We start from the raw sequence: 15,206 nt of genomic DNA, 5'->3' as shown, positions 1-15,206 counted from the left end.
CATGCACTGTAATCTTTCTGTCAGTACTGTATTATTCGTTGTATCGTGTGTATGTGTTGAAGATGTACTGGAGTTTTGTTAAAATTACAAGTGTTGCAATCATGTTCTGAAGATGAATGACAAATTTATGGAACAGAGAATCATCATCAAGTTTTGGTTTTCGACAAGTTTAAGGTGGTGTATGGTGAAGGCACAATGTCAAGATAACCTGTATTTGAGTGGGCCAAGAGGTTTGTAGAAGGGATAATGGATGTGAATGATGACATGCGGTCGGGATGCCTATCAATTGCTAAAAACAGACAAAAATGTCGAAAGGGTGATAATGTTGTGATCTGAGCGACATCCAAAAGTCTAATGGAAGGAACTCACTTTGCATAAACTGAAGAGATTCAGAGAGCCATGACCAATGAGCTAAATGGCCTTTCAGACGACTTTCAAGGGTGCTTTAAAGCATGGCAGCGCCATTGGAAAGTGTGTATAGACTCCCCGGGAAGTTACTTTGAAGACACAACACAACAACATGCATTTTGAGGCCATTTTCCCTGCTCGAGCGGGGGTTAGCCTTGCGGTCCCCATGACAATCTTCTCCATTTTGCCCTATTTTCTGCATCTCATGGTGAGCACTAAACTAATTGGTACATTTACAATAGATAATTTGATTGCTTTAATCCTTGAGCTTTATTGTCAGTCCTCTTATATTACAAAAACACAAGAGGTCATGACCGAATACAATTCCACACGATATATCTACAAGTAAATGCACTTGAGATATCTATAATTAAATGCATTTGACATATCTATAGATAATTACATGCATTTGAGATGTCTAAATAAATGCATTTTAGATATTTATAAATAAATGCATTTTGATATCTATAAGTAAATGCACTTGAGATATCTAAGTAATCAAATAACTACATTTGTAAGTAAATATCGATTCGTAAATCCACATGATATACAGTGCCTTCAGAAAGTATTCACACCCCTTGACTTTTTCACCCCTTCGCATTGTGTTGTGTTGCAGCCAGAGTTTAAAATGGATTCAATTTAAATAATTTGTCGCTGATCTACACAAAATAACGACAAAATAAAAACATGTTTTTCGACATTTTTACAAATTTACTGAAAATTAAATACAGAAATATGTAATTTACATAAGTTTTCAGACCCGAGTCAATACTTCGTAGAAGCTCCTTTGGCAGCGATTACAGCTTCCAGTCTTCTTGGGTATATCTGTATTAGCTTTGTACATCTGGATTGGGGGAGTTTCTCCCATGCTTGGCAGATTTGCTCAAGCTCTGTGAAGTTGGATGGGGAGCGACGGTGAACAGCAATTTTCCTGTCTTTCCACAGATTCTCAATGGAATTCAAGTCTGGGCTTTGGATGGGCCACTCAAGGACTTTCACGTTCTTGGGCTGAGGCCAATCCAGTTTTGCTTTGGCTGCATGCTTGGGGTCATTGGCCTGTTGGAACATAAATCTTCGCCACAGTTTCTGAGTCTTTTACACTCTGAAGCAGGTTCTCCTCAAGGATTTGCTTGTATTTGGCTCCATTAATTGTTCCCTCTATCCTTACAAGTCTCCCAGTCCCTGCCGCTGAAAAGCATTCCCATAACATGTTGCCACCACCATGCTTCACAGTAGGGATGGTATTAGAGGGGTGATGAGCTGTGCTCGGTTTCCGCCAGACGTAAAGTAGTGCTTTGCATTCAGGCCAAATAGTTAAATTTTCATCTCATCAGACCACAGAATATTGTTATGAATTTTGGGGTAGAGTGATATATAGATGAGGTAGATCCGTGTCGGTATCATGCTCCGACTGTCGCAAAGAAGAAGAACCATCTCGATGTACATAAGCAGGGACCTGTCTAGCCCGAATGTCGGATTAAGGCGTATCTTCGTCCCCATTACGGGGAATGGGGCATGTTAAGTAGTTATAGGGATTATGTTGTCTACTACCTTGTTAGTCAAACCTCTGTGATTTATCCTTTGTCCCGTATGGCAACGCACCAAAGACATTAGTTAGGCCCAATAGCGCACACACTAATTAAATCCCCCCTACAATAAAACTCACCGGAAGAACAGGCAGGTAGCGCCTGCGCATTGCGCCGGCATGGCGATGGAACATCGAGCAGGCAGGCAATGGACACGCCCAGAGGGGCAGCGATTGGACAGGACACCACCAATAGGGAGACAAGGCAGGATGAAGGCCGCCGATTGGCAGAGTAAGGAAGGACTGGTGATTGGCCATGGGAGGATTGACAAGAAGCTTCCCTCAGATTGGTGGAAGGAAGGGAGCAGGAAGTGGCATACTGGTTGGCCACTGACCGATGATGTGAGAAGGAGGGCGCGCAGCGCTCGGCCAATGGTGAGGGACTGACGGGGGAAGGACATTCGAGAAGTCGAGAGGTGACGGACTGATTGGAGAGAAAGAGAGCTGACGTCACGAGACGGCCAATAAAACAACTGGCTGACCGAAATTTTCCCTTCTCGTTCCTGCTCGTTATGGAAGATCTTGTCCTCTGATCTCTTCGCTCCTGCCCTTCCCGTTCTGGACCCAAGCGGGCGATTCTGCGTGGACAGAGCCAGGCACGGCGGGAGGAGCGAACTGCACTCGACCCGTTCGAGTCGCGCGGAAGGCCGGTGGCACGCCAGCAGACGAGGCCGGGGCGAGCGAGTGGCTCGGTGGGGGCAGTGGAGTGCGGACAGGTGGACGGCGGCTTTCTTCCTGCCCACACCAGTGCTGCGGCGGGCTTGCACGCTTGGGGCCTGGATGACTGCAGACGACTCACAGAGCTAAGACCAGCACAAACACAAACACAACGGTTCTTTTCATTTATATCCTCTCTTGTTTGTTGTTGACGTCTGGTGGAGGAGCGCTCATTAGGGGGTTTTAGTTTCATTGTTCTCGGGTTCCGTAAAATAAATCTATTATTTTTCTACATATAATTCCGTGTTTGTTGAGTTTATTTCCTGCAGGTTGAAGACTGCTTGGATCGCGTCAGGTGAAAGCTGCCGGCCTCTTCTTCTTCTTCCCCCCCCCCCCCCCCCCCACATATATAGTGACGTCCGTATTTGATAACGCCTCAAATTAAAGCTCAATTGGTCATCCGTGGTGTGCTCTGTTTTAATAGAGCCGTCCACACGACAATATTTTGCCCCATGCTCTCTGAGTCTTTCACGTGCCTTTTGGCAAACTCCCGGCGTGCTGTCATGTGCCTTTTTCTCAGGAGTGGCTTCTGTCTGGCCATTCTGTCATAAAGCCTAGATTTGTGAAGTGCTGCAGAGACTGTTGTCCTCCTGGCAGATTCTCCCATCTCAGTCAAGGAACTCTGTAGTTCTGTCAATGGTCATTGGGTTTTTAGTCACCTCCCTGACCAAGGTCCTTCTTGCCCGGTTCCTCAGTTTGGTCGGACGGCCAGGTCTAGGAAGTCTGGGTAGTTCCAAATTCTTTCCATTTCCCAATGATGGAGCTCACTGTGCTCCTGGGAACTTTCATCACGCTAGAAATTGTTTTATACCCTTCCCCAGATCTATGCCTCCTCACTTCTATCTCGGAGTTCTACGGATAGTTCCATGGACTTGATAGTAGAATTTCTGATCTGTCATGCATTGGCAACAGGGGGACCTTATGCAGAAAGGTGTGTTTCTTTCTAAATTATGTCCAATCAATTGAATTGGCCACAGGTGAACTCCAATCAAGTTGTAAAGACATCTCAAGGATGATAAAATGAAATTGGATGCACCTGAGCTCAATTTGGAGTGTCATAGCAAAGGGGTTGAATACTTATTGTCTCAAGACATTTCAGCTTTTCTTTTTGAATAAATTTGTAAAAGAATTCTCAAAAAAAAATCCACTTTGGCATTGTGGGGCATTATGTGTAGATCAGCGACAAAATATCTCAATTTAATCAATTTTAAGTTCAGGCTGTAACAACAAAATGTGGAAAAAGTCAAGGGGTGTGAATACTTTCCGAAGGCACTGTATCTATAGATACAAGCACTTGAGACAGCTAGCTTAAATCCAGGTAAAGGGTGACCTCTTGTTATGCAAAGGAGCTTGGTGGTAGTTTGTCAGGATTATGGCCCATCTATTTATTATGTATGCACAGAGGGCTAAATTGAGAAAATAAAAACAGAGAAAAAGAAGACACAAGGGGGGACATAAGTATGATAAAATGATAAAGGAGAGCATGGAAGATATTGGAGCAGCAGGGGTGAGTGGGGGCGCGGGGGGGGGGGGGGGGGGGGGAGAAAGGTAGATTGACAAATGGCAAAGCAATTGAATATGTTTAGTTAAGGGAGGAAATTACGTTTTTAGGAGATGAATGGAGCTTTTGCTATGAGCTCCGGCCTCGGCATATGGTGCTTGTGCTGTGAGCATCCATTGAAAACATAAACTTGGCACTGGCTGACCCCTCAGCATTTCTATTTTCCTGTTTGAATCGGAACTGTTGAAGGTGCAAATGAAGTCGTTGGACGGATTCTGTGCAATCTCACGTTACTCCCCATCGGTGATCAGTTGCGGAGACGTGTCATTTGGGTTTGTGGTGGTTTACAATAAATGTAAAATTATATCTGAAAGGGAAAGACTGTCCACGTTATGTAAAACCTTTTATCTTTATAATCGAAACGAGAAAGATTTTTGGCTTGGGCAAATGTCTTAAGATGCAAATAATTAGCTTTGGGGGAAAAAAAAGAAGGATTTCATATCGTACGTAAGTCGACATCCCTTCTGGATGAGTGGGACGGTTCAGGGACAAATATTCACGCGCAGATCAGACTGTCTGTGGAATGCCAGCCTTGAGCAGATCATCTTGTTACATTTAGACCTCTCACAACGGAGGTGTTGGGGACTGCTCATCGTTGTCCCGCCTGCTGTACGTCGCACGGTGACACCTTGTGCTAACACGTTCGGCTGCCGTCGACAGCTCTTGGCAGAGGCACATGGCTAATTATATTTTTCGAGAAATGGTGATTGCTATTTTTTTTTTAAAACAACACATACACACACACAGCTTTACGAAATGAAACCACAAAGCATTTTCATATGCAGAAGCTCAGAAGCAAATACTGCGATTCAAGTTCGACTCGGACAATTTCCCCGATAACGCCAATCATGCTGATCAACTTCGCAACAGCTTCTTCTTCCTCTCTGTGCCATCCATATCTTACCAAAGGGATTGTGCAACAAATGTCTTACATTAGCCGTACCGTTTTCATTCCGGTGTGATGCTGATATACCTGTCAAGCTGCAGGCCAGCAGCGAGAGCCCTCCAACCGTCAGGACATCTAGCGGTTGGTGCGTCCAACGCTTGGCAGATTCGTTCACGGATGCCCAGCGGGAGCATGAAGGCACCGAGTCCCTCTTGTATGAGGGGAGGTGGCGGGGGTGGTGGTGGAGGTGGAAGAGGGCTGGGAGGAAATGGCTGTGAATGAGAGAAAGCAAAAAGAGTCAAGGTGAAGTTTCAACTCATGATGGAGCCAAGGTGTGAGTCGTTAGATATAACCCATTGGTCTTTGGGAGCCCCGACAGGTGAAGCCATCCTATTATGTCCTGCCACTTGGTCAGGAGGCTGCCTTGTCAGGAAATGGACCAGGGTTTCCACCAATGCCTTGAGCAATAAATGGCTTGAAGAGATTTTAAAATAATACTTCTTCAAAGGATTAAGATACCAATTAGTTTACTTGTTCAGAAAATTTGTACTTCCTCTGACAATCCGAAACACTGGCATAATATAAACAACAACACGGCAGGGAATTGTGAGGATGTGGTGCAGACTTCCCTCCTCCTCCCCCCCTACCCAATCCCCTAAACAACTGATTGCAAACCTAACATCAAGTACTATACTGCCCAGTACTTTTGCCTATTTTGACTTTTGCACTAAACCTCTCCGGCCTTGCTCCTCCAGCTCTCTCTGTGCTCTTTCCCCCAAATATTCCTACAAGTCGCACAAGATCTGCCAGCAACCCTCTTATGGTAAAATTGCCAAAATCAAGACTCTCTGCTCACCTTCACTCTTTCATTCCTCTTTTCTCCCGCCTCTGGAACAAACTCCCCCACTCCCTTCAATCCCACTCCTCCCTCCGGGTCTTTAAAACAGCTGTTCACCACCATCTCTTATCTTCCCCCATCCAAAACCTTGATCTTTTCTACCCCCGGTAATTCACCCCAGATCCACTTTTTTGAAATTCAGACTTTTTTCCTGGAAGTCCCAGCAGTGTCCATGTATTTTATACCTCTCCCATCCTCCCATTCCTTCCCATGCCTCCTCTCCCCAAGCCCTCTCCCTCCCACAGATCTCCCGATGTCCTTGTTCTCTACTGTTGTGCTTGTGTGCTTCCCTCTCTCTCCCCATCTTGTCTCCCGCTCCTTTTATCATATGTTTTATGTGTCAGTTTGTATTTTTGTGATTAATGTTAGTTCTTACACGAGCCTCGATCTTGTATACAAAATAATAATAATAATAATAATAATAATAATAATAATAATAATCTATTAACGGCATCAAAACACCAATTGGTACGGTACAGCAATTTTCAGTACCAATCGAGAACCTTCTAATACAATCAGAGTACCATTGTGTAATACTGTACAATAAGTAGCAAACAGCACAGTGGACAGGTAACGAATGCATCGTACCTCGATGCAGATGTTGATGATCTCGCCTTGACCCTCCACCTGCCGCACGCACAGCCGACAGCTGAGCTCCAGGCCATCGCCATTCTCGGGGTCTCCACAGGAGTTGGTGGCTCCCAGTTTCCGAGACGCTTCACCGCTTGCACGGAGTAATCGAAACTCCCCACATGGAGCCGTGCTCTGTGCCGTCCAGATCTCATCAAAAGGGATTTCCTGTGCAGGGATTGAGTAGAGTGGCAGAGTTAGACTGGAAAACTGGACCTGCGAATGCGAAAAATGTGTAAGCTGCCAAAGTGGATTTTTTTTTTGAGAATTTTTTTACAAATTTATTCAAAAAGAAAAGCCGAAATGTTTTGAGACAATAAGTATTCAACCCCTTTGCTATGACACTCCAAATTGATCTCCGGTGCATCCAATTTCATTTTATCATCCTTGAGATGTCTTGTATTCCCTTTCCTTCTGTTTCGCACCTACCAGAAACTTCAAAGCTGGAGAGACGCACCAAGGTGGGTCAATATCGTGAAGGGAGAGACGCATTGGTTGACTCGAGTTTTGGAACGTCAGAGACCGTGGTTCGTCGACCATACTCCCACCACGGGCGCACTCGGCCTGCATTACCTCCTGCAAGTGAGAATGGTTGCCTATGAAAAGCTACTGTTGCCACTTCATTTTGCTCCAGGTCACGGACGGTTGTCAACAGGACAATAGATTTCATCTCGTCGCTTGTGGAGCAGCACTTGTGCTGGCATTTACAGCCGGAAATTTAAAAACGCACTCGGCCGATGTTTTTAACGTCCATTTTGTATTCCCTTTCCTCTTACCCCAAGCGCATCAGGTAGGTCTCGGATGCAGTACACTCGCAGCTCATAAACACAATGGCTCTCCACACTCCCACTGGGATTACCCAGTGTCTCCATCCCTTCCTGCCAGGTTCCCTGATAGGATGTGGGCACGGTTGCCCCAAAAGCCGCCAGTTTCAATCGCACCGCAGCTGTCCGGCTCTCCGAGAAACCCGTTACAATGAAGGAGCCAAGAGAAGGGGTGAGGATGTGTGCGTAGGGGGTCGGTGAGGCACTGGAGTATATGAGGTCTGTTGGAGTGAAGTGGCAGCCGATGGAGGGGACGACCGTCTGCTCGGCCATTGACAGCAGGTCCTGCAAAATTACAGGAAATAGGAAGTAGTTAAAAATTCATTTCAAATATCTCATGCGATTCTGGCGCTTATATTTATCTCCAAATCAGGAATATATTAGTAATGGCATTAAATGAGTTTATGGCCTTAAAAAGACCATTATGACATCTGAGTCTTGTCTATTACACAAATCAGCAGCCACATTTAACAGGCTCCTGACTTGATGACCTGTGACATTTCCCTCTGAACAAGAGAGCACATCAATACCTGGGTCTATCAGATTACTGGTGTACGGAATGATCATGCCAGCCTAGAACATTAGCACAAGCTAAGACATCATTACTGGAATGCAATTTGGACTCCTTTGTTTGCTTTGCATTCCATCTCCAGGTACTCAATGATATGAACGGCAGAAGGAAATTAAAAGTTTAGAAATACACGATAACAGGCCAAAGAACGCGGCGGTGAGAACAAGCTTGCCTCCCATGTCCCATCTGTCCTTTGTCCTTTAATCCGAATATCCCATGGAAGACTGGGATGGGTGGCCAGGGGTAGAGACAGCACGGCTGGGCGTGCCAACTGCATTAGCGGTGGGCCGCACGTCACGCAGGGAGCCAGTAACACTTCACCAGAGGATTGGTCAGGTCTATGGTATTCAGGACAGAAAGAAAGCAGGCATGGAAAAAAAAATGTGGATACCAGTCTTGTGGATCATATGCTCCTACATTCACTATTGCTTGTATTGAGCATGTTTGGCGCGGTGTATGATCACTGGTGGTTTGCAGCTTAAGGATAATGATGTATGGGTCTTACATCGGGGTATAAAGCTGAGCCAGATGACTGAAGATGTGATTGGGTCAAAAAGCGGAACCTCCATCTGGAATCTCAGATAAGGGACTACATTTGGGCCTCAATTATATGGCCGCAGACCAAGAGATAGGTACAAATACTTATATAACTGGAGAGTTCATATAATACGGTACCCTATGCAGTGTTACACAAGGAAACTAGATGCAGGAGAAGACCATTCGGTCCATCATGGTTGTGCCACATCAACACCAGAACAATTTTATCCATCAAAACGACACAATTGCATTGGAGGAATGTGGGATATCCCAAGGATGTCAAAATAAAAATGGGGGAAATGGATTTACTGTATTTTAATGACAGTGTTTAAATAAATAAATTTAAAAGGAATTTTTTTTGTTTTTTTTCGAGAGGGGGGGGGGGTGTAAGTGTGTGAAGGTAGTTCTTGGTGAAAAATACACACCATCAACCATACACTACCCCCTTAAAGACACCCCCACAGACAACACTCCGCACAGATGCGCACAATCAGCCATTCATACTCGAGCGAACTAAAGGTCCCCCCAATATCCCTCTACCCTCCTATCTCCAATGATTCTAGGAACCGATCCAATTGCAATTTAAACTTATCTACTGTTTCTGCTGCTACGACCTTTCCAGGGAGACCATTCCATGCATTAACTAGTCTCTGAGTGAAAGAGACCCCTACCTGCCTAAATACTATCTTACCTCCGCTCGTCTTTACTCTCAGGCTATGGCGGCTGGAGGCTTCCTAGATGGGGCTTCACCAAGTGTTCAAGTATTTCAATTTAAAAAAAATTACGATATTAAAGATCGTTAAAAGAAATCTGGAAGTTTAGTGTGACCGAAGCAGTCTTATGCTGTACCCCACCCTTATGCACTGTAAGAAGATGACGTTAAGTCGCAGTTCAGATGATGGAGGCTTTATTGATCACCATAGAACGCAGCATCAATTAGCATCAAACTTACATCGTTCTTAAATTAAAAATTATAGGCCATTGATTTAAATATTGGCAGAGTCTTCTTCACCGTGATACTGCCCCTCTCACATGACACGCCCTCTCGTGCTATATATTGATATACTGCACATGGTTCTTGGAAGTATTATGGAGGTGATTTGTGTTCTGCAGTCTTCAAGTATATACTTCAATTTAAATGAAGGTTTGAAGAGGTTTAAGGGTATATAAATAAATTAATTCTGGGTTTTACCACTTTTTTCTCCAGCGGCTACGAAATCACCCGATCTAACATGTTACATGAGTTCTTTGTTCCTGTTTTATACGGTATGTCCTTCATGACGACCTTAACAACAGTAAGATTCCTGTTTGGAATGATTTTCAGTTGTCTTTCACTGCCAGGCAGACAAAGTAAAAATATAATCTCACTCCTCTGTGCACATGTGTGATCGGGACAAATTCAAAGCCAAAGTACGGTAAAAAAAAAAGAGGAACTTTTCTTTCTATTCGTGTTCAAAATATAGCATTCAATTTAAATAAACTATTCCTAGATCATAAACTGTAGCCTGGTGTTGGCTTAGCGGTTAGGGTGCTGGCATGGGATCATGGGTTTGAATCCCGGTCGATTGCTGAATTAACGCCAGGGGGGTTGTCTCAGCCTGTCATCCTTCCGAGGTCTGCAAATTGAGGACCAGTTCACTGGTAAATCCCTGTTTGTCGTTAAAGGTGACTAACAGGGTTGGCGGCAGGAAGGGCATCCGGCCGTAAAACATTGCTTCAAAAAGGGGACCACATTGCTGCTCTGCGGGGAAAAATGGCCTCTAAAGGTGGTTCTTCCCAGATCATAAACTGATAAGATGGACGGATGGACAGACATGAATCAATTTCTTAACCCATAGAGGTTGGAGACTTGGTGTGTACGTACCGTGGGCCAAGACTGAGGAACACCTGCAGCTTACGGCCACGAGCAATAGCGCCAGGTGGTACCGTGAGGCTGACACCTGCGGACACGTGACAATGCTGCAGCATTATTCAGGTACACTACAGCCGGATCAGATCATCGCTTGTGGAGTCCTCAAAGCCTCCCAGGATCTTTTTAGTATTGTAGCACTGGCAACAATATCAACAGAAGGCAACAGCAATGCAACACCTCTGAGCCTAGCCATCTTACCTGCTTCTGGTATACTAAGGCGTCCTCCAAGGCAGGTGAATGACCCTGAAATGCAGGATGGTGGAGGTGGCCAGGCTGTGGAGATGGGGGCAGGTCGAGGAATCGGAAGATGAGGCCATGAGGTGGTTGGAGAAAGATCAGGCGGTGCTAATTTGGAAGCAAGGCCTAGTGGTGGAGGCAGAGCTGTGGATACTTGAGCTGGAGATAAAACAATAATCGTGGTTACAAAGGAACACCATAGGAAGATATTTAAATATGGCAATTTTATGGCAATTCAATGGTTCCAAGCATTAACAATCTCCATCCACGATTTCTGTTAGTCTGATGTCATTCATGACAGGTAGGGTTATTCAAATCAAACATTTGCGAAACAGTATCCATCATGCATTGTGCAGTATAACAGTATGTAGGCCTTCACAAAAGCCTGGCATATCAAAGTTTGTTTTGTCTTGCTGGTGATGTTTATTTATGACCATGAATTTTGTCCAAAGGGCTAAGGGGTACGTGTAGACAAGCTTTGTATGACTATGTACTTTGGTCTATGTTGGCCTGACGTGATGGTGCGGATGTAGTGCAATTACCTTTGAACGGTCTTGAACAGGTTTGCTTCACAACCTGACTACAAACCGTCAGAGGGGTCTTTCGCAGACAAGGCGTCACATCAGAAACAAAGTGCACCATCCCTCGGACGGACGGTATGTTGGGTGTCTCAACTACCAGCATTAATGCATTTCATTCTGCTGTCTCAACAATGGATGGAGGTCCTCAATGCCAAACAGGAAATCAGAGCTGTCTCCCTTGACATATCACGTGCCTTCGATACGGTCTGGCACCCAGCTCTGCTCACCAAACTCTCCTATGGTATCCATGGAAATCTCCACTCATGGGTTGCGGACTTCCTCTCTTGTCGTAGGCAACGTGTGGCCCTGAATGGATTTCTCTCATCTCCCCTTCCTGTTCAGGCTGGAGTTCCCCAAGGTAGTGTTCTGGGCCCTGTGCTATTTCTTGTCTTCATCAATGATCTCTCAGACTCTCTGGAAAATCCTCTCTATCTCTTTGCTGATGACTCCACTCTCTACCGCTCCATTCCTCATCCCTCAGATCGGCAGTCTGCAGCCTCCTCACTCTCTGCAGACCTGGACAAAATCACAGACTGGTCAAACAAGTGGAACATGTCTTTCAATCCTGACAAATCTCACACTCTTACTTGTCTCTCCGAAAAGACCAACTGGAAAACCCTCCCATCTACTTTCTGAACAATCCTCTCCAAGAAGTTCTGTCGCTCAAGCTTTTGGGTCTCACTATCTGCCATGATCTTTCTTGAGAAAACCACATTTCCAAGCTGGCCTCCAAATCCAGTCGCCGACTGGGCATCCTCTGTCGTGCGAAGTCCTTCCTTGGCACACCTGAGCTCCTCACCACATACAAGGCTTTCATCCGCAGCTCAATGGAATACTGTTCCCCCCTCTGGGCCGGTGCTCCTGCCTCACACCTAGCTCGGCTTCACGCTGTTGAAACCAAAGCTTTCAGAATAATTGGAATCTCCTGCGATGAAGCTAACTCCATGGGCCTTTCACTCACTCACCACAGGCAGGTTGGTGGTCTTTCTGTCTTCTACCGACTCCTCTCCGGCCTTGCTCCCCCAGCTCTCTCTGTGCTCTGTCCCCCAAATATTCCTACACAAGATCTGCCTGCAACCCTCTTATGGTTAAACTGCCAAAATCTAAGCTCTCTGCTCACCTTCACTCTTTCATTCCCCTTTTCACCCGCCTCTGGAACAAACTCCCCCACTCCCTTCAATCCCACTCCTCCCTCCAGGTCTTTAAAACAGCTGTTCACCACCATCTCTTATCTTCCCTCATCCAAAACCTTGATGTTTTCTACCCCCCGCTAATTCACCCCAGATACACTTTTTTTTTTGAAATTCCAACTTCTTTCCTGGGAGTCCTTGCAGTGTTCATATGTTTTATACCACTCCCACCTCCCCCCAAGCCCTCCCCCTCCCCTCATTTATCTCGACGTCCCTGCTCTCAAATGTTGCGTTTGTGTCCTTCCCCCTCTCTCCCCATCTTGTCTACCGCTCCCCTTATTTTGTGTTTTATGTGTCGGTTTGACTTTTTGTGTGGTTTATTTTAGCTCTTTCACGAGCCTCGATCTTGTATACAAAAAAAATAAAAAATTAGTGGACCATAAAGATTCCAGGGGAGTTTTTGGTAAAGAGGAGTCGACTTATCACTGGAAAATTACAAATTCCTGCCCAAACATCAGACTTAGTCAGGTGGTTTATGACAGAACCACCTTTAGAACCACGTTTCGAGGCCATTTTTCCCTGGAGAGCAGGGGTTGGCCTTTTTCGGGCACCGTGGTCCCCTTTTTGAAGCAATGATTTACAGCCGGATGCCCTTCCTGCCGCCAGCCCTGTTAGTCACCTCTTGCGACACACAGGAAATTACCAGTGAACTGGTGCTCAATTTGTGGACCTCGGAAGGATGACAGGCTGAGTCAACCCCCCTGACGTTAATTCAGCGATCGACCGGGTTTCGAACCCAGGATCCTAGGATCCCAATGCCAGCACCCTAACCGCAGGCAGTTTATGACAGACTTAGGCCAAAAACTTTTCCTGGCCGACGCTGGATTTTTATATATAAATAATTATAGTAAATCTCGATTTGACATGTACATGACGAGCTATCCTTGTAAATTAACTCTTACCGTGGAAGCAAATATTTGAAATTAAAAGAGTCCAGTGAGGATGAAACATTATGTCATATATGAGTTTACGAGTTTGCTATTATCTTATTGCTAGTGGGGCCACCCGTGGGAATCCCACGGGCATGGAGGTGTATCGTTGCGATCGGTGCAGCCGTTTGTGCGGCACCCGGGAAAATAACGTTAGGCGGGAGTCCAAACCTGAAAATGCTGGAGACCAAAGCTGGAATTGGAAAAACAATATAGCCTATTTTACTCCAGGGGGTCCCAGGATTACCCACCCAAAATATCGTTGCGATCGGTTCAGCCGTTTTTGCGGTACCTGGGAACGGACGGACGGGCGGACAGACAGACGGACGGACATTTGGTGATTTATAGTAAGATGGGTACATGCCCAGGACCCTGCTATACACCTTCCCCACCACTGAGTCCGGTTGCTTCTTAGCTTCACCCTCCCAGGATGGACTAGACTTCAAAACCAAGAGTTGCTCTAATTTGTCTGAAAAGAACGAATTGAATCCCTCACCTTGTCTCAAGTTCTTCACATTGACGGTGAGGAAGCCCCCCCTGCCTAGCCCTCGGCGGGATCCCCCACCTTGAGGACCTCCCCCTCGGCGATAAAGCAACACGCCCAGCGAAGCACCCACTGCCAGCATCACCCCCAAGGTGCCCGCGACCCCCAGGTACAGCACGTCACCGCCTCGTACAGGAGGAGATGCTGGGAATAAAAGGAAGATTGGGTGGAAGGATGTTTATTAGGGGGGTGACATGTATTAGATTTACTTCCTAAATCATCTCAGCCATCAGAGGCCGTCGTGCACAAGCTCTGCTTGACAGGTTAACAAAAGGCCCGTTTGAAATCCTCACTTCCCTATTGATTTGAGTTTTTCTCATTATCCAGAGTCCATTGAACCACCACAAACACTCAAATCGTATTTCTCTTCCCATGTCCTACGCTGTGACGTTTTATGTGACATGATGTTAACATTGTCCGCAGTACGGTCACAGAAAGGTTCGAAGATAACAGTCATAAAGGTAAAGTACGAGTGCAAGTAAATACGAGTACCTTCCATCTCCCGCTCCTGAATGCTTGGAGAACCTGGAAAAAGATTATGGAGGGCAACGAATAAGGGTCGACAACAAAACCATATCCGGATTATAGATATGCAAGAAAATGTGGTCTTATTAGCTTGCTTAGATAGACGCCATTGATAAAAATCAATAACAGGACTGCTGTGATATTGTCATGTGGACAGGGGTGTGTTCCTACTTCTTAGGTACTTGCAATAGAACGACAACTCAGGGATTACTGATTTATATCATTAATAGGGGGCTGAAGGAGGTGTGATCGAAGAGACGGGCCTTGGGGGAGTAATTGGGCGGGAGAACAATGTCGTGAGTTCAGCTGAGAATAGGGAGAAAGTCAAAGTGAAACAGATAGGCCTATACATGATACCTCTCTACAAGCTAATACAATGACCTTCGACCCCAAAATCAATATGCAAGCATGTGGGTTTAAAAGGTGAAATAAACAGACCATTTTGAGTGGGCTTCTTCTTCATGGGAAACAAGCAAAGAGCGAAAAGGATGAAGGTATAGAAAAGTTATGGAGATAGGCAGGTGGAGGTTACCTGGTCGTGTACACAACCCTCCGGTGCAATTCTGAGCAGTGAGAAGGGGTCCCGGACAGAGCTTCCCTCCACCCCAAGGAGCAGGAGAGTCACATTCTCTGCGCCGCCACTGGGTGCAGTCCGGGCCACAGGCAGACCA

At 45.7% G+C, this 15,206-nt stretch overlaps 1 protein-coding gene and 1 long non-coding RNA gene across 2 annotated transcripts in view; both read right to left on the bottom strand.

Annotated features, from left to right (window-relative positions):
• Positions 1-15,206, bottom strand: part of LOC137422652 (uncharacterized) — a 1,758,619-nt gene that overhangs the window by 558,252 nt on the left and 1,185,161 nt on the right. The gene's annotated exons all lie outside the window — the stretch shown is intronic.
• Positions 1-15,206, bottom strand: part of LOC137421887 (netrin receptor UNC5B) — a 38,597-nt gene that overhangs the window by 1,464 nt on the left and 21,927 nt on the right. Inside the window, exons 8-17 of the mRNA XM_068108389.2 lie at positions 15,068-15,206; positions 14,503-14,535; positions 13,963-14,154; positions 10,728-10,925; positions 10,482-10,557; positions 8,253-8,418; positions 7,462-7,794; positions 7,115-7,261; positions 6,644-6,853; positions 5,245-5,429 (exon numbers count right to left, since the gene is read on the bottom strand). The exon at positions 15,068-15,206 is cut by the window's right edge and continues 29 nt beyond it. Of these exons, the coding sequence (XP_067964490.2) occupies positions 5,245-5,429; positions 6,644-6,853; positions 7,115-7,261; positions 7,462-7,794; positions 8,253-8,418; positions 10,482-10,557; positions 10,728-10,925; positions 13,963-14,154; positions 14,503-14,535; positions 15,068-15,206 (1,679 nt within the window). The remainder of the gene's footprint in view (positions 1-5,244; positions 5,430-6,643; positions 6,854-7,114; positions 7,262-7,461; positions 7,795-8,252; positions 8,419-10,481; positions 10,558-10,727; positions 10,926-13,962; positions 14,155-14,502; positions 14,536-15,067) is intronic.

Source organism: Myxine glutinosa, chromosome 2, assembly GCF_964187855.1.
Source record: "Myxine glutinosa chromosome 2, kmMyxGlut1.1, whole genome shotgun sequence".
NCBI classification, from domain to species: domain Eukaryota; kingdom Metazoa; phylum Chordata; class Myxini; order Myxiniformes; family Myxinidae; genus Myxine; species Myxine glutinosa.
This window is presented reverse-complemented; position numbering and strand designations above follow the sequence as displayed.